Genomic DNA, 25,280 nt, shown 5'->3' with positions numbered 1-25,280 from the left:
CAACCCCAAACAGACAGAGAGAAAGCTATTGACTAAAAGTTCAAAGTTTTAATCCGAATTTGGACAAGTATTGGGAAAAATCAAACTTTGGCGATATACACTTCTCCTCAGGCTACCATGGGGACCAGACCACGCCCCCACTGCGCCCTGAGTGGCTCCAGATCTCCGGGCGGTACCTCGAGGCCACGCCCTCACGTCCCGATTGGCTGCGGCGCTTGCGTGGGGCAGGTCAGAAGCTGGACTGCAGCAGAGTGACCCGCAGAGGCCACGCCCCCTCTTCTTGGGTCAGGGCGGGAGGGGCGGTCCCGGATTCCCACGTGGGCTCCCAAGAGGCGGGGCCTGCGCCACGCCCACTACCCCGGTGGGAGCACCCAGCCGAGCCGGAATTACTGGAATTGGCCACTGGAGACCTCGGGGGCGAGGTCACCTGGGGGGTGGGATCTGACGGAGGCGGTGGCGCGGGGGGAAGGGGGTCTCCTCGGGAGTCCAAATGTCCACCTGCATAGCACGATTCGGGGGATGAGAATGGCAAACTTTGGGACACAGGAGTCCAGACCACCAGGCCTTTCCTCTCAGACCCAGGAGTCCAGTCCCCACCCTCTCCTCCCTCAGACCCACAGGTCTGGCCCCAACGCCCTCCTCCCCCAGACCCAGGAGTCCTGAAACCCTGTCCCCTCCTTCCTGGTATCTGGAACTTCGTAGCCCTCGAGGGCACTTTCCTCATCAAGACAAAGGATTTCCAGCAGCTCTCAGACCCCTCCCGACCTGCACCAAGGATTCCAGGCTCTGTCTGGCTCCCTCTTCCCTAAAACCCAGGAGTCCAAGATCCCCAGCGCCCCCTCACCTGTCATCATTCTGTGCCACTGCGATGCCTCAGTGGCCAGAGCTTGAGAGAGGCTGAGGACTCTCTCCCGGTGACCTTCGGATGTTGGCAAATAAGGGGTGGTGGTCCTCGGACTAGAAAAAAAGAGATTTGGGGGGGCGTCTACAATTAGCCAGTACCACAGGGCCATGCATGTCCTCCCCGGAGTTGTAGTCCCTAGCACATGTCTCTAAAGGACTTTAAACAGAGCTTGCATTATGGGATTCGTAGTCTATTCCCTGTTAAATTTCACCCGCTTTCCTAACAGAGAAAAGGAGTTTCATATCTATCCAGTCCTGCAGTTTGGGAAACTCCAGTTCTCACTGCGGATCCTGGCCTTTCTGGTGGCCCAGGAATTCAAGCATCTCTAAAAGCTTCGGCAGTCTGTAGATCTTAGTACTCAAGAGACAGCAAGCAGCCTTTGGCAAATTGATTTTCTGCTTCCTGCCTCACTTTCCACTTCCTTACCTGCTCCAGGATCCAGAGCTTCTGAGCCATTTGGGGGCTCCTGAGTGTCCCTGGACAGGCTGCAAAGGAATCGGGGCATTAAAATTCCTCACCTGGAAGTCCTCATGGTCTGATTTTGAGGGTGAAATGAAGGGGGCTCAGAGAGGGAATGAAATTGCCCCCAGAGACACTGACAATGTTTAACTTTACATGCACTCCTGGAAAACAGCAAGGGTTAAGAAAGTGCCCCCCCCACCCTACCCCCACCCCCGCCCAGCCATTTGCATTCGGGGAAATGGCTTACTGCAAAGCACCCTTCTCCATATGACCTACATAAGACTGACAAATGACCACCCTCTTGTTTACCTATGACAAGACAAGGCCAGAAACAGACCCTCCAAATTCACAATTTACGCCTCATAATGGAGTAGCTGAGCTGTTGGTCCCCTCTCACCCCCTCTAACACCCCTGAGCTGTTGGTGTCTGGCTGAGACACCTTCTGATTACAAAAACAATCCCAGCTGTAAAATGACCCACCTAGGACTTGTCTAATTCCTCCTAGAAAAGTCTCACACACGTCGTGCTGATCGTATCTTCAGCTCTGGAATGCTCTCCCCATCGCAACAGTATGAATATAATCATCTCCTTACTCGCTCACTTCCCTCCCCAACCCCCGCCCCCCCCCCCCAACCCTGGCTTTGATCACGCACAGGAACTAAAAAAGAAAAGCTGGGCCCACAGTCCAGACCTGTGACCCCCATTCTGAAGGAAGAACAACACTGGTGAAGCGACACTGTCTCTGCCTCCCCTGCCGCACCCCCACCCCACTAGGGGAGCCATCACACGGGCACACAGATCAGGGGTGAGTCTGGAAACCCAGTTCTGGGTAAAGCGGGAGACAAATCCCCATTTTACAGAGAAGGAAACTGAGCCTCAAACTTGAAGGAGAGGATCCGTTACCACCCCACCTTGCGCCCTCTGTTCTTCCCCTCACCCTTTGTTCTCTGTCAGGCTGGCGTCTGGCTGGGGACAGTGTTCTCCCCAGAGTGAGGTGCCGGGGGGAAGCAGGGCGAGGGAGAGGCCGTCCAAACTCCTGGTTTCTGCGTATTCTCTCCATCTGCTCTTGGGCACTCATCCGAGGCCGGGCGAGGGGGGCCTGGGGAGACGAGGAACGCTTGAGGCCCCAACCTTGGTGCTCCCCTTAATCTCTTCCCTGAACCTCTCTCGGCCTCCAGTCTTGCCCTCTCCCGTTAAGGTCCCCACCAGATTCAGGGCGATCTTTCTACGCCGAGAGCAGACTTTGTCCTCCCGCGGCTCCAAGCACCCTCAGGATGTTTAAGGCCCCACTGGCCTCTCTGGCCTCAGTTCCATCAGCCGCCCTGTTTGAATCCAAACCCCCAGCCCGACAAGCACCCACACTTCCTGGACATATCCAGCTTCTCTGCATGAGTAGTCGAGATTCTGGTTTTTTTTTTTGTTTTGTTTTGTTTTGTTTTTACTCTTTATTTGTTAGTTTATTTATCTATTTATTATTTTTTTTTAGTGTTTATTTATTTTTGAAAGAGAGAGACAGACAGAGTCCAAGCTGGGGAGGGGCAGAGAGAGAGGGAGACACAGAATCCGAAGCAGGCTCCAGGCTCTGAGCTGTCAGCACAGAGCCCATCACGGGGCTCTAACTCACGGACCTCGAGATCATGACCTGAGCCGAAGTCGGATGCCTAACCGACTGAGCCACCCAGGTGCCCCAGTCTTTAATTTTGAGAGAGAGAGACACACAGAGTGCAAGTAGGGGAGGAACAGAGAGAGAGGGAGACACAGAATCCGAAGCAGGGTCCAGGCTCTGAGCCATCAGCACAGAGCCTGACGTGGGGCTTGAACTCACGAACCACAAGTTTATGACCTGAGCTGAAGTCAGACGCTTAACCAGCTGAGCCACCCAGGCGCCCCAAGAAACAACTCTTGAGTCAACTTAGACACAACAAAAGGAAGAATGAGATGTATTTAAAAAAAAAAAAAAATTTTTTTTAATGCTTATTTACTTTGAGAGAGAGAGTGAACAAGTTGGGGGAGGGCCAGAGAGAGAGGAGAAAGAGAATCCCAAGTGGGTTCTGTGCTGTCAGTGCAGAGCCCAATGTGGGGCTCGATCCCATGAACCATGAGATCATGACCTGAGCCGAAACCTAGAGTCAGACGCTCAACAGACTGAACCACCCAGGCGCCCCAAGAAGGAGATGCATTAACTAAATTGTCAAGAGGATCGACTTGGGTTGGCCTTTGAAAGGATTTGGGGAGCTCTCTCTGGCCGTCAAAACCAGATGAACAACACACACAGGGAAAATGCCTCGTATAACTGGAGTTGGCCCCCACAAGCCAAGGAACCAGCAGAAGCTAGGACAGGGGCCTCAAACAGATCCTGGCACCTTCAGAGGGAACACGGTCCTGCTCACACCTTGATCATGGACTTCTAGCCTGAAGAGCTTAAAACGCAAGAGGACAGGGGCGCCTGGGTGGCTCAGCCGGTTAAGCGTCCGACTTCGGCTCAGGTCGTGATCCCGCAGTCTGTGAGTTCGAGCCCCGCGTCGGGCTCTGTGCTGACACTTCAGAGCCTGGAGCCTGCTTCGGATTCTGTGTCTCCCTCTCTCTCTCTGCCCCTCCCCCACTCATGCTCTGTCTCAAAAATAACTAAAATCATTAAAAAAAATTAAAAAAAAAAAAAACGCAAGAGGACAGAGCTAAATCAAAGTGGGGGAGGGGGGAAGAAAAGTGCGCTAAAAAGAAACCAGAAGTCTGGAGAGAACCCCAAGGGTGTGGTCAGACAACCCATTTGCTAAGAGATTAGGCATGTGACATGGGGATCCAGGAAATCATCTCAGCAGGAACACTGCCAGTTTGAACCGGAGGGGACAGAGAGGGACTGAGATGCAGGAAGGCTGTCGGGACTTGTCAGCTGCTCCGGGCAGGAGACAGGCAGACGGGGCTCTCCAGCCGCAGACATGTGTCCTTAAGGAAAGGGGGCCGTGTGGACACAGACACATACAGGGAGCTAGCCACAGATAAGACACAACAAAGCTGTAGCTATAAGACCCCAAGCAGAGCTCTCTGACCCGGAGACATACCATCCGAGCTTCTGGGCCATGACCTCCAGGCAGTGACCTCTGGAGTGTCCCACGCTGTGAGGGACTTCTCCCACAGGAGATGTTCGTTGCTCTGAATTGGACCACCCTGCAGTTGGCGGATGGGGTTCTGGAGGCCAGAGTTCTGGGCTCCTGAGCGGCCCTGTACAGATGTATGTGTTGCTCACTGCCCAAGGGCTGAGCCCTCCACCGACCAAGTCATGCTCTGCCCTCCCAGAGGGGGTGCGTGCCTGTCTCCGAACTCACAAAAAGGCATCCTGTAGGCTAGCAGAGATGCTGGCTTTAGAAACATTTGCACCAGCTGTTTCCCTAGTAAATTCCCCATTTGGTAAATTCTAACCTACTCTTGAAGGTCTCTCTACCTCCAGGAAACCGTCCCGCAACACGCCTAGGCTGAGTCTGGGAGCTGCCCGCTGGTGTCCCCCAGAGCCCCTGAGCTATTGCCATTGCACCACGCACACGCCTCCCTCTCTTCTCATCGTGATCCCGTCTGAGGCTCCCCAAAGCCTGAGATGTGGCCTGATTCAGCTCAGCAATCACAGCGTCCAGCGAAACCCAGTACACGCGAGCCCAGAGCCCACAACAGCCCCGATGACTTGAATAATCTCAAACTTGAAGTTCGGAATTAATCAGCATATTCAAACCTGGATTCCTCACCTTCCCTCCACCATCTCCTGCATGGTAACTGCACTGCCCCAGAGGCCCAGGCCAAGGACCCAATCGTCACTCCCGACTCCTCATACCCTACCTGTAATGTGCCAAGAAATCTTACTGGCTCCACCTTCCAGATCAGTTCTAAAAATCTCCTATGCGCAATGCTACATCCCCCCTCCCTCCCCTGCCACTGCAAAAAAAACCCCAAAAAAACAAAAAACCTAAAAATGGACACGTTTTCTTAAACTTGGTGCCGATATCCACCTGGTATTATGACGTACAGCATCGTCACCTGAGTCTCAGCACATCCTGTGTCATGCGGGCCCCTGCCATCCGTGGCTACTTTCTTGCTTTTTGTTATTCATGACTTTTGGTTTAAACTGATCTCCAAGATAAACGAAGGAGCCCAAGACAGCCCCGTGGGTTACGGTGAAAAGAAGCAACAGAAATATTGGTAACGGGCACCTGGGTGGCTCAGTCGGTCGAGCGACCGACGATTTTGGCTCAGATCATGATCTCACAGTTAGTGAGATTGAGCCCCGTGTCAGACTCTGTCCTGGGTGTGGAGCCTGCTTGGGATTCTCTCTCTCTCTCCCTCTCTCTGTCCCTCCCCCGCTCGCGCTCCTGCTCTCGCTCTCTCTCTCTCTCTCTCTCTCTCAAAATAAATGGATAAACTTACAAAGAAAAGAAAAGAAAAGTAAAGAAAAAAAGAAATATCTGTGACTTCTAAGAGCTCAGAAGAAAAATCCAAACACAGATTTAGGGCTCCGAGAATGTTTCAAATGGCCCTGCAGGGGGCGCCCTGGCTGGTGAATTCAGTCCAAAGACCGGGTAACGCTGATCTCAAGATGGTGAGTTCGAGCCCCACGTTGGGGGTGGGGAAAAAGACGAAATAGGTGCTCAGTTCTCAGGGAGCAAGAATCCCCAGCCCCTTCAAGCGTCCGTCCAGCCGGACCAAGAATCAAATTCACACAAGGCAGATTAAGCGGAGAAATCCAAATGTAACAGCGGACGCACGGGGAGTCTGCACGGACGTGGAGATTCCAGAGGCAGTCAGGCAAAATGAGGTATGCATATCATTCCGAACCAAGGACAAGGGGGTAGGGGCCTGGGACTCTAGAGGGAAGGGACGCACTTCACAGAGAGACGAGAAGAGGAGGAGATATTTGGTAATGAGATGGTTGTCCTGCCATACAGATGGGCCACTCAGATAAAACTTATCTCAGCCAATAACCCTTATTCTGGGAAAGAGCTCCGATTTCGATTTTTCTATGTAGTTAAGGGAGGCACCAATGTTTCTCTTGGGCCCCCAGGGTCTCGATTGGGCCCCTTTAGCTCAGAATAATCTTCATGCTAAAGTGGCCCATCTTGGGGAGGCCTGTCCTCAGCCCTTACACAGTTCATTGCTGACCTTCAACAGTGTGGATTTATTAAGTGACCAAGAGATCCCAACCGATTTGCTCAATTAAAATGAGACACCCCAGGGGCGCCTGGGAGGCTCAGTCGGTTAAGTGGCCAACTTCGGCTCAGGTCATGATCTTGTGGTTTGTAGGTTCAAGCCCCGCGTCGGGCTCAGTGCCGACAGCTCAGAGCCTGGAGCCTGCTTTGGATTTTGTGTCTCCCTCTCTCTCTTCTCCTCCCCCACTCATACTCTGTCTCTCTCTCTCTCTCTGTCTCTCTCTCTCTCTCAAAAATAAATAAACGTTTGGGGCCCCTAGGCGGCTTAGTCAGTTAAGTGACAGACTTTGGCTCAGGTCATGATCTCGCGGTTTGTGAGTTCGAGCCCCATGTCGGGCTCTGCGCTGACGGCTCAGAGCCTGGAGCCTGCTTCGGAGTCTGTGTCTCCCTCTCTCTCTGCCCCTCCCCCGCTCATGTTCTGTCTCTCTCTCCCTCTCTGTCAAAAATAAATAAAACATTAAAAAATTTAAAAAAAAAAGTGCCTGGTATTTATAATCAATTTTAAAAAATTTTTTCAATGTTTATTCATTTTTGAGAGAGAGAGAGAGACAGAACGGGAGTCCGGGAGGGGCAGAGAGAGAGGGAGACACAGAACGTGAAGCGGGCTCCAGGCTCCGAGCTGTCGGCACAGAGCCTGACGCGGGGCTCGAACCCACGGACTGTGAGATCAGGACCTGAGCTGAAGCCGGATGCTCAACCGACTGAGCCACCCAGGGGCCCCTATAATCAATTTTTATTCCACGAAACTCAATCGATCATTCGGTTGTTCGTTGCTATATTTTTAAAAACTTGACATTTAAATTCAGACGTTATTTATAAACCAAATCCCGTTTAAGTATGAACATTCATACATTTTGCTAGAGAAATGTAACGTGTTTGATCAAGGGTGGCGCTGTGGGGGGATATTATAGAATACACAGCATACGCATCATATTACCAGCCTGGAGTCTGCAAATGTTTGCATTTTGAATTACATCTGGTCCCGAGAGTTTTGGATAAAGTCTGCAGACCGGTGTAACAAGAATCTGCCTCCCTCTCAACATCTCCACTCCTTCTAACCTAGTGGAAATGACCGTTATCTCCTGCCTGGACTGTCGTCCTCACTGGGTCCCGGCCTCAGCGCTCGCCCTGCGGCTTGTTCCCCGCACGGCCGTCAGAGGGCGCCGGTTCCCGCTTCGGGCAGCTCAGAACCCTCCAGGGCTCAGGGCTCACCTAGGGCCACAGGACCACGCACGCGCGATCCACGCCCTTGCCCCATCTCTCCTGCCCTCTACCCCTCTCCCCCGTCGCTGGCTTACTCGGTTCCAGACACACCGACTTTCTACCTGCTTCTGCAACACCGCAGGCCCAGTCCTGCCCCAGAGCCTCTGCAAAGGCTGTTCCCCTTGCCCGTAACGCTTTTCCACCAGATATCCCCAAGGCTCGCTCCCTCGCCTCCTTCAGGTAGCTGCACAAGCGTCACCTTTGCATGAGGCTTACCCTAGGCCAAGCCATTTACAATTGCACCCCTTCTTCCGGCATTCCAGACCTTCTCATCGTGTTCTTTTACCTCTTCAGCACTTATAACGTATAAAATTATGTACAGTAAATTATAACCTGCCTCTTCCCACTAGAATGTCAGACTCCTGAGGGAAAGATTTTTTTTTTTTCCTCGTTCTGTTCACGTGTGTGCCCTCAGCGCCTGAACAGCTCTGTGCAACAGAACTTTCTGTGATGGTGGCAATGTGTTGTATCTGCCCTGTCCAACAGGGTAGCCTCTGGCCACGTGTGGCTCCTAAGAATTTGAAATGCAGTGAGTGCAAGTGAATTTTTTCATTTTACTTCATTTTAGTGCATTTTTTGAAAGATTTTATTTTTAAGTAATCTCTACACTCACCATGGGGCTCGACCTCAAAACCCCGAGATCAAGAGTCACACGCTCTACTGCCTGAGCCAGCTGAGCCAGCCCCTCGTTTTAATTCATTTATTTCTTTTAAGTGTTTACTTATTTATTTTTGAGAGACAGAGGAGGAGGAGGGGCAGACAGAGAAGGAGAGAGAATGCCAAGCAGGCTCCGTGCGGTCAATGCAAAACCTGATGCAGGGCTGGAACTCACGCACCGTGAGATCATGACCTGGGCCGAAATCAAGAGTCGGATGCTTAACAGAGTTCAGCCACCCGGGTGCCCCAAATTATAATTCATTTAGGCTTAAATAATCACATGTGGCGACTGGCTACCTTATTGGACAGCCAAAGGGATATTTAATAAATATTTGTTGAATGAATGAATGAGATACTCCATCTAGGCACTATTTTCAACCTAACGGGCATTCACTTAGTTTGAATACTCACATCAGCTCTAGGCGGTAGGTACTCCTATTAGCTCCGTTTTGCAGATGAGAACACAGAGGCAGAGAGGTTTAATAACTGACCCAAAGTCACACAGCTTAGAAGCAGCAGAGACAGAATCCAATCCCAACACTCAACCCATCTCTCTCTCTGCTCTGGGGTGTGGCCCTAGAGCTCCTTTCTCGCAGCTGTCTCCCCAGAGTGGGGGGTGGTCAGATTAAAGGGTTACAAGATGGACCCGAGGAGGCTGGATGGGCTGCCTACCTTGGTTCCTGGCGGCGGGGAAACAGGACGACGACTCTCAGGGCTGGAGGCCCGGGAGACCCTCGGAGATCCAAGACCTGGGAGGACAGAAGGGGACTTGGTGAGGACAGGAAATGCCAAGCAAGTCCCACCCGGGCCAGGACACTCACCTGAGCGAGGGCTGGGGAGGTCTCTGTCACCCCCGGGCGGCCGCCCCCAGTCAGCCTCAGGGGACCTGGATGAGCTCAGTTCCAAGGACTCAGGCAGGCTCTGGCACGGTCGGAAAGGAGAATAATGCTTATCATTGTCATTTTTCAGGCACTCGGCCATCAAGACACAGCATGAGTAGGAGTTAAGACTGAAAACCAGGGGCGCCTGGGTGGCGCAGTCGGTTAAGCGTCCGACTTCAGCCAGGTCACGATCTCGCGGTCCGTGAGTTCGAGCCCCGTGTCGGGCTCTGGGCTGATGGCTCAGAGCCTGGAGCCTGTTTCCGATTCTGTGTCTCCCTCTCTCTCTGCCCCTCCCCCGTTCATGCTCTGTCTCTCTCTGTCCCAAAAATAAATAAACGTTGAAAAAAAAAAAAAAAAAAAGACTGAAAACCTGGAGCCAGACGTCCTAGTTTCACATCTCAGCTCTGCCACCTAGGAGCTGTGCAACCTTCTTCAAGTTACTTTACCTCTCTGGGCCACATTTCACCTTTGAATCCATGTCTGAAGATTGAATCCATGCATGTAAGGCACTTAGAACAGTGCCTGGCACATAGCAAGGCATTTTAAGTGCAAGGTTTTATACTGATTATGCAACTGGCGCTGTGATAAGCACTTTATTCGCATTATCTCATTGAATCCCCTCCTGTAAGGTGGCAATTATTATCCCTATTTAACATAAGGGGAGGGGTGCTTGGGTGGCTCAGTAGGTTAAGGGTCTGACTTGGGCTCAGGTCATGATCTCACGGTTCATGAGTTCGAGCCCCATGTAGGGCTCTCTGCTAATCAGCACAGTATCCTAGATACTTCCAGAGCCTAGGATACTTGCCTGGGGTTGGTTAGCTGAGAGAAAGAAAGGGAGAGAGAAAAAGGGGAGTGGGTGATGAGTTGGGCCAGGGCAGATGGGACAGGGAGCTGGGGGTGGGGAGAGAGGCTTGTGCGTCTCACCTCCCTCTCTGAGGACTCCTCGCCTTGGAGTGCAGGGGATGGGGAGTCAGGTTCAGCGTTGGGGGGTGGTTTCTGGGGGCCCCCCAGACCTGCCAGCGTGTCTTCCACCATCCATAGTTGCTGCTGAGCAGATGCTCTGTCCTGGCGGGGGGGAGGAGAGAAAACCGCTACTCAAAAGGTGGGAAAATGCCAGGAGGGTTAAAGATGGGTCTGAAATCAGCGAGGCTGTATTTATGGAGTCATAAACGCATGATGTATGCATATGGAGGCTCTATTTGTGGATATCCATTTCCATACAGATATCCCTTTGACCCATCACAATTTATCACAAACACTGGCTTTTCTTTTCTTTTTTTTAACTTTTTTATGTTTACTTATTTTTGAGAGAGTGGGAGAGAACGGGGCAATGGGTGGGGACAGATTTCTGCACAAAGTGAGGTTACGCGGATAATTTTATCCTACTCTTTTTTTAAAAAAAAAATTTGTTAATGTTTATTTTTGAGAAAGAGAGAAAGAGGGCAACCAGGGGAGGGGCAGAGAGAGAAGGAGGCAGAATCTGAAGCAGGCGCCAGGCTCTGAAATGTCAGCACAGAGCCCGACGCAGGGCTTGCACTCATGAACTGTGAGTTCGTGACCTGAGCCGAAGTCAGATGCTTAAGCAACTCAGCCACCCAGGCGCCCCAACACTGTCTTTTCTATACTGCTCTGCAGTTGTCTCCGTTATAAGTTTGAGAGCATATAAATATATGTGAATCTGCTCTTGAATATCCTATTCTATCCCTTTTGTCTATTTGTCTAAACTTGTGACAGTAGTACACTGTCTTATTAACTGTAGCTTTGCAGACAGACATGACATTCACTTGCCTTAGTCCTCCAGCTTTGTTTTTGGAGGTTGCCTTGGCTACTCTTAGTCTTTTGCCCTGATGGATACAATTTAGAGTCATTTTGTCAATCTCTACACAGAAACCTCCCAGATGTGTACTGGGATTGTAAACCCCACTGGGGAAATCAATCTGGAGAGACTACATCTTTATATTATGGTATCTTTCCTATCCATGAACATGGTATATCTTTCCATTTATGTAAGTCTTCTTTAATTTCTCTCAGTGATGTTTTATGGCGTGCCAAATAGATGCCTTGCATATCTTTCATTAGATTTCATCCTGGATATTTTACTTGTTTATGTCAATTACGAACACTATTGTTTATAAATATTCTCTATTCATTTGGTACTAATATACAGGAAGACCAGTGATTTATGCGTATTATCCTTGCATTCAGTGACCTTGATGAATTTGTTTATTCTACTAGCTTATCCAGAGATTATTTTGGATTTTCTACATATATACAATCATGTCATCTATAAATGAAAATAGGTTTACTTCTTTTTCTCTGCTCCTCATATCTTTATTTGCTAGACTTGAGATGAAGGCTTTTCTCCTTTTTACAAAAATACATGGACTGATTTGCAAGTGTTAAAGTAACCTTGAATTCCTGTAATAAACCTAATTTGGTTCTTTGCATATACTGCTGGTGCCAAGTGATTTTTAACACCAGCGAGGAGGGGGATTAGCAGTGAGAGTGGATTTTAGGAAGGAGGGGGAGGGGTTTAACATGCAGAGAGCAGCCCTTAAATCTGAGTATGCATTTAATACTAGAAGTCAACGTTTTAAACTAAAGATATATGATCTAGAAACTTGATTATTAGGCTTAGAATGAAGAAGCAGGGTGGGGGGTGAGCCTGGCTGGCTCACTTGGAGGAGCATGTGACTCTTGATATCAGGGTTGTGAGTTCAAGCCCCATGTTGGATGTAGCGATTACTTAAAAATAAAATCTTTAGGGGCACCTGGGTGGCTCAGTCAGTTAAGCATCCAACTCTTAATTTCAGCTCAGGTCATGATCTCATGGTTTGTGAGATCCAGCCCCAAGTGGGGCTTTGCACTAACAGTTAGGAGCCTGCTTGGGATTCTCTCCCTCCCTCTCTCTGTCCTTCCCCTGCTCGTGCTCTCTGTCTCTCTCAAAATAAATAAACATTTAAAAAAAATAGGGCGCCTGGGGGGCTCAGTCGGGTGAGCCTCCGACTTCGGCTCAGGTCATGATCTCACGATTTGTGGGTTCAAGCCCCGCGTCGTGCTCTGTGCTGGCAGCTCAGAGTCTGGAGCCTGCTTCCGGATTCTGTGTCTCCCTCTCTCTCTGCCCGTCCCCCCCTCTCTCAAAAATAAATAAATATTTAAAAAAAAAAAAAAAAGTAGTGAAGCTTGAACCAAGTGATTGGATTTGGAACTAGAAATTCCGGAGGATAAATGAAACAGCAAAAGTCAGGACACAGGATGTGGCAGGGCTGAGGGGTGAAATTTTGCACCAGAGGACAGGGCTTCAAAATTAGAGGAGAGATTTAGAACCAGAAGAGAGAGTGATTCCAAACAGGTGTGTCTTAAAACGAAGGGCAAGGTCTTAACTACAATAAAGGGTTCAAAATGTAAGGAAAGGATGTAAGGGGAGGAGTTTGAAACGAAGTGGGAGGGGCTTAAATGCCAAAAGGGTTTCAATGGCAGACAAGGAGCCGAGGGTGGAGTGTGGGGTCTCGGGGCAGGGGTATGTATACCTGGGGGGAACCAAGGTGCAGCAGGTATTCCAGAGTCTCTCTCAAGCTGCCCAGTTCCTGTTCCAGGCTGTTGTACGTGTCCCAAACCCGCTCTCGCTCCTCAGGTGCCCAAAACAGGGAAACACAGGGTTAGTACGCCCACCCACCAGATCTTTCCCCACTCCATTTTTTCCCAGCCCGAGGAGGAGGAAGGAAGGCCTGGTCCCCAGTGCCCGGATTGGGGGGGGGGGGGGGGGGGAGGGGGGCGGGGGGAGAGGACACATATGGACTACAATTCCCAAGAGCCCCTTTGCTCAGACTACTAGGATTCCCCAGAGTCTATAAGGAACCTGCCATTCCAATGAGCTGCTAGTGTAGACAAGTAACAGGTTTCCCTAAATTCTCTGATTACCTCTGAACTCCCCTAGGGTGGAAGAGTCTACAGATCTAATAAATTCTGGGGACAGTCAAGACAGAGAGAGAGAGAGACCCCCAGGGTCTCTAAGCACCCCCAAGGAAGAATCATTATCATCACAGCTAATACTTATTAGGTGCTTACCATGTACTAGGCACTACACTTAGCTCTCATTTATTTAATTCTTGTGAGGTAGGTATTATTAATGTCCCCATTTTACAGATAACAATAATTATAGCTAACATGTAAATATTTCTTACCATCTACCAGGTACCTAACTTTTAAATATTCACAAATATATGATATATACATGACATATATAGAAAATATATTACATAATATATAAGTGTTAAATAATCACTCATTTATATATGTATATTATAGACTATGTATGTTTAAATATGTATGTATTTAAGAAATTTTTACAATGACTGTATGTACTAAATACTATTTTTATCATTTCAAGTTCATAGAAGAGGCATCTGAGGGGGCAACTGGGTGGCTCAGCTGCTTGAGCGTCTGACTCTTGATTTCGGTTCGGGTCATGATCTCACTGTTTGTGAAATGAAGCCCCGGGTCAGGCTGTGCACTGGCTGTTGAACCTGCTTAAGATTCTCTCTCTCCTTCTCTGTCTACTCGTCTTCTCTCTCTCTCAAAAAAAAAAAAAAAAAAAAAAAAAAAAAAAAAAAGAGAGAGAGAGAGAGAGAGAGAGAGGGGCATCTAAGGCCCAGAGGGGTCAAGTAACTTTTCTAAGGTCACACAGCAGGAGCTGAGATTCAAAACCAGGAAGCCCATGTCAAATTCACCCTCTCAAACCACTAAATTAAGTCTGCTGTTTGTTGGCTGTTTGCCTCCCACTCTCTAAGACCGTCAAGATGACTGGTTTAAAACCTGGAAAGAGGGGAATGCTCAAGAACCACCTTCCCATAAGCCTCTGCTGGCAGGTCCCCTTCACTGACAACTTGTAGTGTCCTCAGGCCTCCTGGGAGGGCATACTCCTTCCTAGACGCTCACCTGAGTCAGGTGACAGAGAGTGGCCCTCACACTGACCAGTCGGTCCTGCAGGAGGCGCTGGCGCCCCCAGGCCCTCCCTGGAGCCGCGGCCTCCCTGGTTGTTTGGCTCAGCTGCTGCCTGGTCAACTCCAAGGCTGCTTCTAGCTGCTCCTGCACCGAGACGGAAGGTGGTTCAACTTCTGAATCCACGTACAGCCCCAGGGAGAGAGAGAGACGGTGTCCTCCCAAATCCTGGGGCACGCTGGGGCTCAGGAAGGGAGAGATGGGTGGAGAGGCCAAGAGTCCTTCCCCGTTTCAGAGCCTCATACCTTCTCCTCATGCCTCTGGTCTATCTCCTCCTGTAGCCTCCTCAGGAGCCGGTCCTGCCCACACAACTTGGTCAACAGGGTCTGGAAAGAGGAGGACAGGAGCTATTTATGGACCAGATCTGGCTCTTCCCCTGTCCTCCCTGTGGCCACGGCCACCACCACCATCTAAAGCATTCTCTTCCCGCCTCTGAGAACTCGGCAGGGGTTGGGCCAGGGAGGACTTACATCTGTCTCCAAGCTTTGGTGAAAAGCTGAGTCTAGGGGGGGACCCGGCTGAGGAGAAAGAGAAAAGCCAGGGGTCACATGGACAGACAGGTCTTTGTTGTAGCTCAGTGCTGAATCAAGCCCTGTTTCTAATGACAGACACCTTTCTCCTTATTAGCTTTGTTCCAAGCTTTAGCAAACCTCAGTAGACCAACCGCCGGATTCTTGGCTTTAGGGAGATCCAATGGGCTCTGTCACCAAACAGCTATAGCCATGTTATAACTCAGGGAGAAAATTCAGACATTCCTTTTTTATTTTTTTTTTAATTTAAAAACTTTTTTTTTTTTTTAATGTTTATTTACTTTTGAGAGAGACAGAGAGAGACAGAGCACGAGCAGGGAAGGGGCAGAGAGACAGAGGGAGACACAGAATCCGAGGCAGGCTCCAGGCTCCGAGCCATCAGCACAGAGCCCGATGCGGGGCTGGAACTCACAGACCGTGAGATCATGACCTGAGCCGAAGTCGGACGCTCAACCGACGGAGCCACCCAGGCGCCACACAGACATTTCTTTTACAGGAGAAAATAAAATAAGGATGCTCACTACTACTGTTACAGTTTCACACACTAGTAGAGATCTTGACCGATGCTATTAGAAAAGAAAAAGAAAACAAAACGAAGTGTAAGGATAGGAAAGGGAAAAGTAAAACCACTATTATTTACGGATGATATGCTCACCTACCCAGAGAAACCAACAAAATCAAAGAGTGATCAGAATAAGAGAATTCAGGAGCGCCTGGCTGGCTCAATCAGTGGAGCATGTGACTCTTGATCTTGGGGTTTGTGAGTTCAAGCCCCACGATGGGTGTAGACATTACTTAAAAAAAAAATAAAAAAAAAAAAATAAGACAATTCAGAAAGGATCCCAGAGGAAAGATGAAGTTCCAAACATCAATCATATATCTCTATACCATCCATAGCTAGAAAACAGAATTAAAAAAGAAAAAAGGCGGGGGGGGGGGGGGGGGGAGGCACCTGGGTGGCTCAGTTGGTTAAGCGTCCAACTTCAGCTCAGGTCATGATCTCACGGTCCGTGAGTTCGAGTCCCACGTTGGGCTCTGTGCTGCCAGTTTAGAGCCTGGAGCCCGCTTTGCATTCTGTGTCTCCCTTTCTCTCTGCCCCTCCCCCCCTCATGCTCTGTCTCTCTATCAAAAAATGAATAAACGTTAAAAAAAGAAAAGAGAAAAAGATACCATTCAAATAGCTATAAAAACTATCAGGAATTTAGGAATTACCTTAACTAAGAGCACACAAGATCCCTGCGGAAAAAAACTTAAAACTCGAATATATACCCGGAAGATGATATGAATGAATGGAGAGATATTCTATATGCATGCCACCCAGTTTGCAACAGTCTTAGGAAACTAACAGAAGAGTCTGCCAAGGGACCTGGAAATACCCAGTCTTCTCTAGGCACACAAGTCCGGGAGACGACATTCTCCATAGCAAAGAAAGCAAGGAAGGGGGCCCTGGCAGATTCAAGGTGCTCCAGGACACCTACCAATAAAACCATGGAAGCCCGGGTCCCGGGAGCTCTCGGGGGTAGCTGGAGATACGTGGAGCTAGAGGGGGCCTGGGAGGAATATTGAAACAGAGATGGTTAGAAATCGGCATGTTTTAGTAACCAAATATTAGGGTGGATGTGTCCAGAATTGATGTGACTCAGGAGACTCACTGAGGTTCAGAACTGAGCCCCACAACTTTCTCAACTACCTGTCCTCCAGCTATGTGCCACCGTGGGGACACATAGGATGATACTAATGGGACAAGCCTGGCAAAACTGCCCCAGGGACCAAAGGAAGTTGTAATCTACTCTCACTCTCACATCTTTGGTGAACTGTAGATATTCTGGGCTACAATCCCATGATGCTCAGAGAAAAATAGCAAGTGAACATCTTGGAAAGAAACTGGAGACACAAGACAGATGTAATCCACACTACTTCTCCCAGCATGGTCTTGGAGGACAGTATTTTGGACTACAATCCCCATAATACTTAAGGGGTAATGGCCAGAGACCAGCCTGAAAAGACAGCCCTGAGGACTGATGGGAGATGAAGTTCACTTTCCCCCTCACATCTGAACCCAGCTGTGATTATGCTGAACCACAATCCCCATGATGCTCAAGGGGCCATGGCCCGCAGACCAGCCTGGAAAGACAGCCCGTAGCCATATGGGAAATGTAGTCCCCCTCCCCATTACCTCTCTGCTGACCTGTGTTCTGGCCTCCTGACTCCAGTGCTGGGGACTCCTGGGGGGTCTTCCTCCCCCAGCCTCAGAGGAAGGTCCTCTCCGGGGAGTGGGGGGCCTAGAGAGTGTCTGGCGCTGGGGGCCCCAATCCAGGGCAGGCCGGACATCGATGCGACTCAGAGGGGTATGGGGTCTGGCAAGAGGTGCTATGTCACCCGAGGTCGGAGGGGGTCTGCGCGCAGGAGCAGAACGGGGCCGGGGGAGGCTCAGAGGGGATGGAGGGCGAGAGAGGGGTGTGAACAGGCTGTTGGGAAGAGAGAATAGGGGAACTAGGTCAACTAGAGCCCCTTCACCCCACTACCCACCCAGTCATCCTCATGTGTGCGTCTCCTTCCAATGTGTCTGACGGTCCCTCTGGAGTAGAACTCCCCTCTATTAGCCAGAGCATGAATATTTTCCCCCTTTGTGGCATCTCCTCCTTAGGACTTGCCCCCTATGGGTTCTGACCCCATAAGAACTCCAGCAACTCCCACCTACTCAAGAAAGAAAGCTCTAAGCCTTACGGGAAGCAGTCCCAGTCCCTGCCCTCCTCTTAGGCCACGCCCCCAACTTTTTTCTTTTTCTTTTTTTTTCCTTTTCTCCCCACCCCCCCACCCCCTTCTTCTTCCCCTCGGATGCTCGATGCTCGGCCCTGTAAAACCTTCTTGTCCCAGACTCCGTCAACTCACTCGGGGCTCCTAGTCCTCCGGATCCGAGGTCCAGACTGGAGGTCGGCTGTGGGGCTGGGAGTGAGCAGCCCAGGTCGTCCGCGACCTCTGGACAGCCGAGCCACCTCCGGTGATTCTAAGCTGTGCCTCTCTTCCCCTCTGCTCACCTCCGGGGGGCCACCGGGGCCACCAGGGCCCTCTCCCGGCTGGGGAAGTGCAGGTGACCTGGGTCGCCCACTAACGAGTGGGTACAGAAAAAGACAACACTCCTTTGTGCCTCATAACAACCCTTATTCCCACTTCACGGATGAGCACACACGGGAACATACACAGAATAAAGCGAAGGTGGTGCAGTATAAATCATTGTTCCTATTTTGCAGATAGGAATGAGGCCCAGAGTGTGGCAGTGACTGGGGGGGGGGGGGGGGGGCGGGGGGGAGGGGGGAGTGTAACAAGGTCCATCCGGGTCTCTGGACCCAATGTCCCAGACTATGAGTCTCCAGCCTGAAACTTGGGTCAGGCTGGGGCAGTGACGGTCTTTCTATATTTGACATTCTTTTTTTTTTTAATTTTTTTTTTCAATGTTTATTCATTTTTGGGACAGAGAGAGACAGAGCATGAGAGAGAGGGAGACACAGAATCGGAAACAGGCTCCAGGCTCCGAGCCATCAGCCCAGAGCCTGACGCGGGGCTCGAACTCACGGACCGCGAGATCGTGACCTGGCTGAAGTCGGACGCTTAACCGACTGCGCCACCCAGGCGCCCCTATTTGACATTCTTTAAGTGGCAGCCTTCGGGATGGAGACTTCCGAGGGAGCCAACCAGGGAGTGTGGAATATTGATGGGCGGGGGCTGGACAAAGTGGTGGGTGGGGGCTAGAAGAGAAAGACTTTGCTGATTGGAGGAGATGAATTTCCCTGGGGTTGGGACTTGAAGGGCGGAGTCTCCTGAGCTACAAGACAAGTGATTGGACATTGACGAGGCAGCGCCTAAAGGGGAGGGGCTGGGGATTAGGTGGACCCAGATTGGACGTCAGGGCCACGGCCAGGACCTACACTCACCAATCGTCCCCCTCTGCGCGAGAGGCCCGGCCCAGCGCCCTCAGCCAGCCCCGCAGGTCCTCCAACGTGTCAGCGGCCAGAACATAGGTCCTCATGCCTGGGTGCTCAGCCTGCGGGGAAAGACAGTTGGGGACGTGGACGCCCGCGACCTCTAGAAAGGAGGATGCCACGGACCCTGGTCAAGACTTTTTATCTCCAATAATGGATGCCCCAGTGACTGCCCCCGTTGCCTAGTGCCTTAGTGACCCCAGGGACGGACTCACGGTGAAGGTGAAGCGCCGCCCTCGGGGGGCTCCTGGCCCATCTGGCCTGATACTGTAGCTTGGCAGCAGGACGCTGCCCAGGACGCTCTCCTCGCGGCTGTCTGCAAAAGAGGGGCTGGGCTCAGGGATCACACAGGGATCTGGAGGCCAAGAGGCCAGAGGAAAGGGAGGCGGTGGGGGGTGGGGGTGGGGACCCGTCCACCCCACGCAGGCCAGGGCACTGACCCTTGTAATAGAAGAGGCAATGGCCGGAGAGGACGAACCAGCGGCGTTTCCAGAGGCGCAGCCCCGAGCTGTCCTGGGGAAACAGAGCAGGAGGGGAGGCCTGAGGAGATGGGAAGTAGGGAGAGGAAATGTGGGAACGGAGACAGTGACACCTGGGGACGGGGACCCATAGAGAGGGCGCAACAGAAACGCGTCTGATGCAATGGATTGAGTTGGAGAGCTGGAAGCCAGAGCGCCGTGGTCGAGCGACCATAGATTCTGGACAGTCAGGCCTGCATTTGGTTCCTAGCTCCACCCCTCTCAAACTATGCCATCGGACTAGTCATTTCCTGGCTAGGCCACTTGTGTCTTCTCATCTGTCAACTGGGGATTGAGAAGTTCCTGGAAGGCTGGAACGAAATACTATACAACACGTGGGCAGGCACTTTATATACCTCGACGCGGTCTGATTACGCTGGAGTCTGAGGCACAGAGAGGCCAGGAAGGTGGCTTGAGCCACAACCCTAATCCTGTATCTCCCCATCTCCTCTGCCAGAACTACTCTCTCTCCAACCTCCTGCCCCTCTTCTCTTCTTCAATCTGTTCCCGCAGAAGCCAGCATGATCCTTTGAAATTAGAAGCCAGATTGGGGGAGTCCCCCGCTCAAAACAGAGCTTACAGTCACACCTAGAATAAATCTCAAATTATTTACCCTCTCTCTCTCTCTCTCTTTTTAATGTAGGCTTCACACCCAGTGCACAGCCCGACTTGGTGCTTGAACTCACAACCCTGAGATCAAGACTTGAGCTGAGATCAAGAGCCGGACGCTTGGGGCGCCTGGCTACCTCAGTCGGTTAAGCGTCCGGCTCCTGGTTTCGGCTCAGGTCACGATCTCACGGTTCGTGAGTTCGAGCCCTGCGTCGTGCTCTGCGCTGACAGTGAGGAGCCTGCTTGGGATTCTCTCTCTCCCTCTCTCTCTCTGCCCTTCCCCCGCTCACGCACTCTCCCTCTCTAAATAAGTAAGTAAATAAATAAATAAAATTACCTAAAAAATACATTTAAATAAAAGAGTCACTTAACTGACTGAACCACCTAAGTGCCCCTCCTTACTCTCTTTTACGGGCTGGCAGGGAATCTCTCACACTTGGTCCTGCATCAGAATCACCAGGAGGGCTTGTTACATTACAGCTTCCTGGGTCCCATGCCCACAGTTCCTGAGTCAGTAGATCTAGGGTGGGTGGGAGCTGACCGTGCCATTTCCAGCAAGTTCCCTGATGATGCTGAGGATACTGGCCAGGGACCACTTTGAGAACCACTGCCCTGCCACTCCTTCTGTCTCAACCCTTGGCTGGCTCCAAACACCAATCTTTGGCCTGCTGCAGGGCCTTTGGCTTTCGGATTCCCTCGGCCCCCAGATCTTAACACGATCGGCCTCATTCATGTCACGATGTGATGAAGTGATTCATGTCACTAAGGCCTCAACTCAAATGTCATCTCAGAGACGCCTTCCCTGACCAAGAGTCAAATGGTACTCTGCCACTTTTATTTATTTTTAAGTTTTTAAATGTTTATTTTTTGAGAGGGAGAGGGAGAGAGAGAGAGAGAGAGAGAGAAAGAGAGAGAGAGGGGCAGAGCACAAGTGGGGGAGGAGCAGAGAGGGAGACAGAATCTGAAGCAGGCTCCAGGCTCTGAGCTGTCAGCACCGAGCTGGATGTGGGGCTCGAACTCACACACCGCGAGATCATGACCCAGGATGAAGTCAGTGCTTAACCGACTGAGCCACCCAGAGCCCTGGTTTTTATTTATTTTAGAGAGAGAGAGAGAGAGAGAGAGAGAGAGAGAGAGAGAGAGAGAGACCAAGACCTGGGGAGGGGCAGAGAGAGGGGGGGACAGAGGATCCGCAGCAGGCTCTGTACGGACACCAGAGAGCCCGATGCAGGGCTCCAACTCACGAACTGTGAGATCAGGACCTGAGCCTAAGCTGAAAGCTTAACAGACTGAGCCACCCAGGCGCCCCCCTCTGTCACTTTTCAGTACATCCTCCTGTGTTATTTCTTCAAAGCAATTCCTACAATCTGAAACAAGCTAATGTATTATCCGTCTCTGCCCTGCCCCGTCCTGAATATACTATACTTGTCTTATCTGGGCTTGGCACCTTGTAAATATTCAGGAAGTGGTTGCTGAATGAACGGGTGCATAGAACAATCACAGAAAAAGGGGGGAAGGATTGTTAGACAAAAACGAGGGGTGGGGCGCCTGGGTGGCTCAGTCTTCAGCTCAGGTCATGATTCCACAGTTCATGAGTTCGAGCCCCTCATCGGGCTCGCTGCTGTCAGTACAGAGCCCGCTTTGGATCCTCTGGCCCCCTCTCCCTCTGCCTCTCCCCCACTTGTGCTCTCTCTCTCAAAACTAAATAAATATCTATTTTTTAATAAAAGAAAAACAAAACACATTTGGACACTTGGAAGAAGAGAAACAGGGGACAGCCAGGGGGACAGCCTCTAGCATCACTCGGTGTCCTTTCCCTTCACCCGCTCACCCCACCTGCTTATGAAGCCAGCCTCGGATGTGCACCGGGAGGTTGGGGTCCCTTCTGAGTGCATTGCCTCTCTTCCCGAAGGCGTGCACCTTGCTTACTGCCCGGGTAGGCTTCTGAGGAGAGAAGGAGGACAGATGTGAATGGGGCCTTGGATGGGCTTGGGGGAGGCGGTGCATTGGGAGTCAGGCAACCCAAGACCCAACCTCAGCCGCCCTCAGAAACCACCCAAGGAGGGGACTGGATTCTGAGATATCAGAATTGGATGCGCACATTACAGAGCTAACAGACACTTTTAATGGGCGGACGGAGCTGTTTGGGGGAAAGGAAGAGACTACTGGCTGACGAGGAAGGAATTTGGGGATCAAGGGTCTAACTGAGCCAGAGATGTAGTGCAGTCTTTGGGATCTGAATTGGAGATCTTGCCTGGGAGGTCCCCATAATCAAGAAAGATCTCCACGCAGAGTCCCTGGTGATGGGTCAGCTGAGTGGAAGGATGTTTCAGTGCCAGGGAGTGACATCTCTGAGCAACCATGACCAGAGACAGACGGTTCCAAATCCCTCCCTCCCAACAGGAGAGGAGGCCCCTCTCCTGTCCACCCAGGCATCTCCAGCATCCATAGCCAGGGTCCCCCAGGATGCCCTGCCCTGGGGATGGCACTGACTTGGGACTGAATCTCTAGATTCTGAGCTTGGTAAAGTGTAAATGAGTGAAGAGAATGGCAAATGAGTGTCACTGAACTTGGGGCTGGGGCGATGACTTGGGAGGCAACTATCTCAGCCCTCTTGAGAAAGGTCTTTTCCTTCTCGGGTTTCAGAATTGGGTAGATTGGATGCCTGGAGCTGGGACAGGGAGTTTTCAGTCCCAGTCAAGGGTAGTCTCCGCCTGAATTCCTGGGGAGAGCCTCATGGCTGGGGAGCAGCCTTAACTTAGCAACCAAGTCAAGCGAGATTGTGACTCTGGCTTTGAATTGGGAAAACAGGAGGGGTGGAGACAGCTGGGAGCGTCTCTAAATTCCTAGCTGGGGCTAGTGGGCAACTGGGGACCTTACTAGGTGTGGCAGATCCCATCGCTAAGGATCCTGGCTCCTAACAACAGAATCCCTTGAGTTGGCACGGAACCAGGGCTGGGGAAAAAAGAGGATGGGGCAGCCCAGAGCCCCGCCTACCTCCCCGGCCCTTCCAAGAAGCTCAAACCTTGGTGCTTAGGCTGCCCAGGGAGGAGATGGTGGAGACGCTGCTGGCCAGGCTGAGGCTGCTCCGGGGTCTGCCCTCCTCCATCAAGGGCTTGGGGAGAGAAAGAAAGGGGCTGTGTGCGTGTCTCTGCAGCTGACCCGGCTGGGGACAGAGACAGGGTCAGGGGCTCGCAGGTCGGAGGAGGCTGAGGAGAAAGAGCCTGTTGTCTGGGGCCTGGGGGGCTGGGGGAGGCCCTGGCCCGGGACTGCATACCAAGAGCGATGCCAAGAGAGGTGGGCGGCATTGGCAGCTGCGGGGAGGGGGGCAGCTGTCTGCCGCCCAAGACAGGGAATAGGGGCTCCTTTATTCTTGCCCCCTGCACTCTCGCCAGGAATTTGACCCTCTCTGTGCTTAGGGAGCCCCATTCCCTGCCCCTTCGCGGCTGCCCCCAGCTACCTGTCTCCAGCCCTCCCACACGCACCCCTAGGCCATCCCTGCCAAGTCCGGACGCCAGGAATGCACACCCAGGCAGTCCCTCCCAGGCCAGCCAGGGAACTTACCAGCTCTGGGGTCCCAAGGATGGGGGTAAAGAGGGCCGTGCGGGCGCTGGGGCACCCAGCTGCGGTCTCCCTCTTTTTCTGGCTCTTGGGTGCTGCCTCTCAGACCTGTCTGCCTTCTCACCTGCTCACTCGCACACTTCTTGCTTTGTGTCACTTCTGGTCCCTCTTGCCTTTTTTTAGGCTCCTAACACCTTGTCTCTGGCCCCAGCTTGTCTGTCTCTAATCTGTCTCTTCCAGTCTCTCTCTGGCTCATTCTCTCCCCTGCCCGCACCCCCTCTCCCCCCCCCCCCCCAGCACTTTCTCTTCCAGTCTTTCTGTTCCAGATCTTTTCTTCTCTGACTCACAGAGTCTCTTTTCCTTAGATCTCCATCTCGTTCTCTCCCCCTCTCTCTCCCTCACACTCAAGCTCTTCCTCTTTCTCTTTCTCTCTCTCTCCCGGTCCCCACCGCCGCTGTTTCCTTCTCTCCCTCAGATTCCCCTTCTTTCTTCCTCCCTCTCCGTTTCTCTTTCCTCTCTGCTGGTCCGCCAGCCGCCCACGCTGCTGTCTCCCCTTCCAATCCCGGCTGACCCCGCCCCTCTCCCCCCCCCCCCCCCCCCCCCCCCCCCCGCCCCGCCAGCCTGACCCCTGGCTCAGCTGCCCCCACCGCTAAGGGGAGGGGCTGCCCCCCACCGCACCCCGCCCCTGACTCCTGGGTCCCTGCTGGGCCGGATTCCTAACAGTTTGGAGAGGAGGAGCTGTGGCCTGGACTCCAGGGCCCGGGTCATTCATTGGCACCCTGAAGGGAGCTGGGATCCTGGAACTAGAGGGGGCTCAGACTTCTGGGTACCTGAAAAGGTGTGAGCCCGGAGTCAGGCCTCCTGAGTTGTTCATGGAGCCGGGGATCCCGGAAGTGTGTTTTTGAGTGGACGGGTCCAGGTTTTCCAGGGAGGAGGGAGTGACCCTGGATTCTTGGGTAGTGGCTAGGGCAGGGTCAAGCGGCCACGGTCAAACATCTACCCCAGATCCAGGTGAGAATTGTGTTCTAGACTGAGGATGCCCCCCTCGGGAGGGAGACATGGTTCCTGGGCAGATTTGGAGGAGCAAAATTCTGGACCAGGTAGGGGGGGAGGGGCCAAGGAACTGGGACGGTGTCCCTGGGCCTGGAACTTGTGGCAGGAGACCCCATTCCCCTGAGGTTCAGTTGATGGTACCCAGCCAGAATTTCGGTCTGTGTATGAGCTTTTGTATGAGTTTTAAGTGGGTGAAATCCAGGTGTGGAGACTTGTGCTTGAGACCAGGAAGGAGTCTGAATTTGGGGGTTAGAATCTACTCACCAGGGGCGCTTGGGTGGCTCAGTTGGCTAAGCCTCCGACTCTTGATTTCAGCCCAGGTCCGTGATCTCATGGTTCGCGGGTTCGAGCCCTGCTTGGGGCACCTCGATATTGGAATTCTCTCCTCTCTCTGCCACTCCCTCTGCTCCCAGGTGCACTCTCTCTCCAAGTAAATAAACTTTTAAAAAACTAAAAAAAAAAAAAAAAAAGAATCCACTCACTAGATATTTGTTGAGTACCTACTCTGTGCCAGGCACTGAGGAAAAAAAGCAGTGAGCAAAGTCAAATGCCTGACTTCAGGGTGCTTACATGCTTGTTTTCATTCACAATCAAGTCTAGGCTCTGCCATGACCGTTTTGGGCAAGCGACTTCGTTCCCCAGCCTCAGTTTCTCATTTGTGAAATGGAACCG

The 25,280-nt window shown here is 51.8% G+C and overlaps 1 protein-coding gene across 12 annotated transcripts; it reads right to left on the bottom strand.

Annotated features, from left to right (window-relative positions):
- Nucleotides 1-33: 33 nt before the first annotated feature.
- PLEKHA4 (pleckstrin homology domain containing A4) lies at nt 34-24,119 on the bottom strand. 12 transcript variants are annotated; one of them, XM_045440631.1, is made up of 20 exons: nt 23,559-24,110; nt 23,020-23,203; nt 21,831-21,938; nt 19,308-19,380; nt 19,083-19,183; nt 18,820-18,929; nt 17,780-17,995; nt 17,064-17,355; nt 16,366-16,437; nt 14,828-14,875; nt 14,603-14,683; nt 14,295-14,444; nt 12,887-12,985; nt 10,281-10,421; nt 9,297-9,396; nt 9,148-9,224; nt 2,304-2,465; nt 1,331-1,389; nt 845-957; nt 34-498 (listed from the first exon to the last, which is right to left on the bottom strand). In XM_045440631.1, the coding sequence occupies exons 2-20, from the start codon at nt 23,101-23,103 to the stop codon at nt 230-232; spliced, it is 2,355 nt and encodes a 784-aa protein (XP_045296587.1). In that variant the 5' UTR covers nt 23,104-23,203; nt 23,559-24,110; the 3' UTR covers nt 34-229. The 12 variants fall into 12 exon arrangements, with proteins under 12 accessions (XP_045296587.1, XP_045296586.1, XP_045296588.1 ...); XM_045440630.1 differs by having other exon boundaries at nt 23,020-23,109; XM_045440632.1 differs by having other exon boundaries at nt 17,076-17,355; nt 23,020-23,109.
- Nucleotides 24,120-25,280: the final 1,161 nt, after the last annotated feature.

The sequence above is a fragment of the Leopardus geoffroyi genome, chromosome E2 (assembly GCF_018350155.1).
Source record: "Leopardus geoffroyi isolate Oge1 chromosome E2, O.geoffroyi_Oge1_pat1.0, whole genome shotgun sequence".
In the NCBI taxonomy this organism is placed as follows: Eukaryota; Metazoa; Chordata; class Mammalia; order Carnivora; family Felidae; genus Leopardus; species Leopardus geoffroyi.
This window is presented reverse-complemented; position numbering and strand designations above follow the sequence as displayed.

What these genes read in the sequence shown, in the direction of transcription:
- PLEKHA4 (XM_045440631.1), bottom strand. Translation starts at nt 23,103, where the DNA reads ATGGAGGAGGGCAGACCCCGGAGCAGCCTCAGCCTGGCCAGCAGCGTC. An exon ending in GGGCTTCCATGGTTTTATTG is followed by an intron (nt 14,876 to 16,365) that starts GTAGGTGTCCTG and finishes CTTTCTCCTCAG; the next exon opens with CCGGGTCCCCCCCTAGACTC. An exon ending in TGCACCTTGGTTCCCCCCAG is followed by an intron (nt 10,422 to 12,886) that starts GTATACATACCC and finishes CCCCCCCGCCAG; the next exon opens with GACAGAGCATCTGCTCAGCA.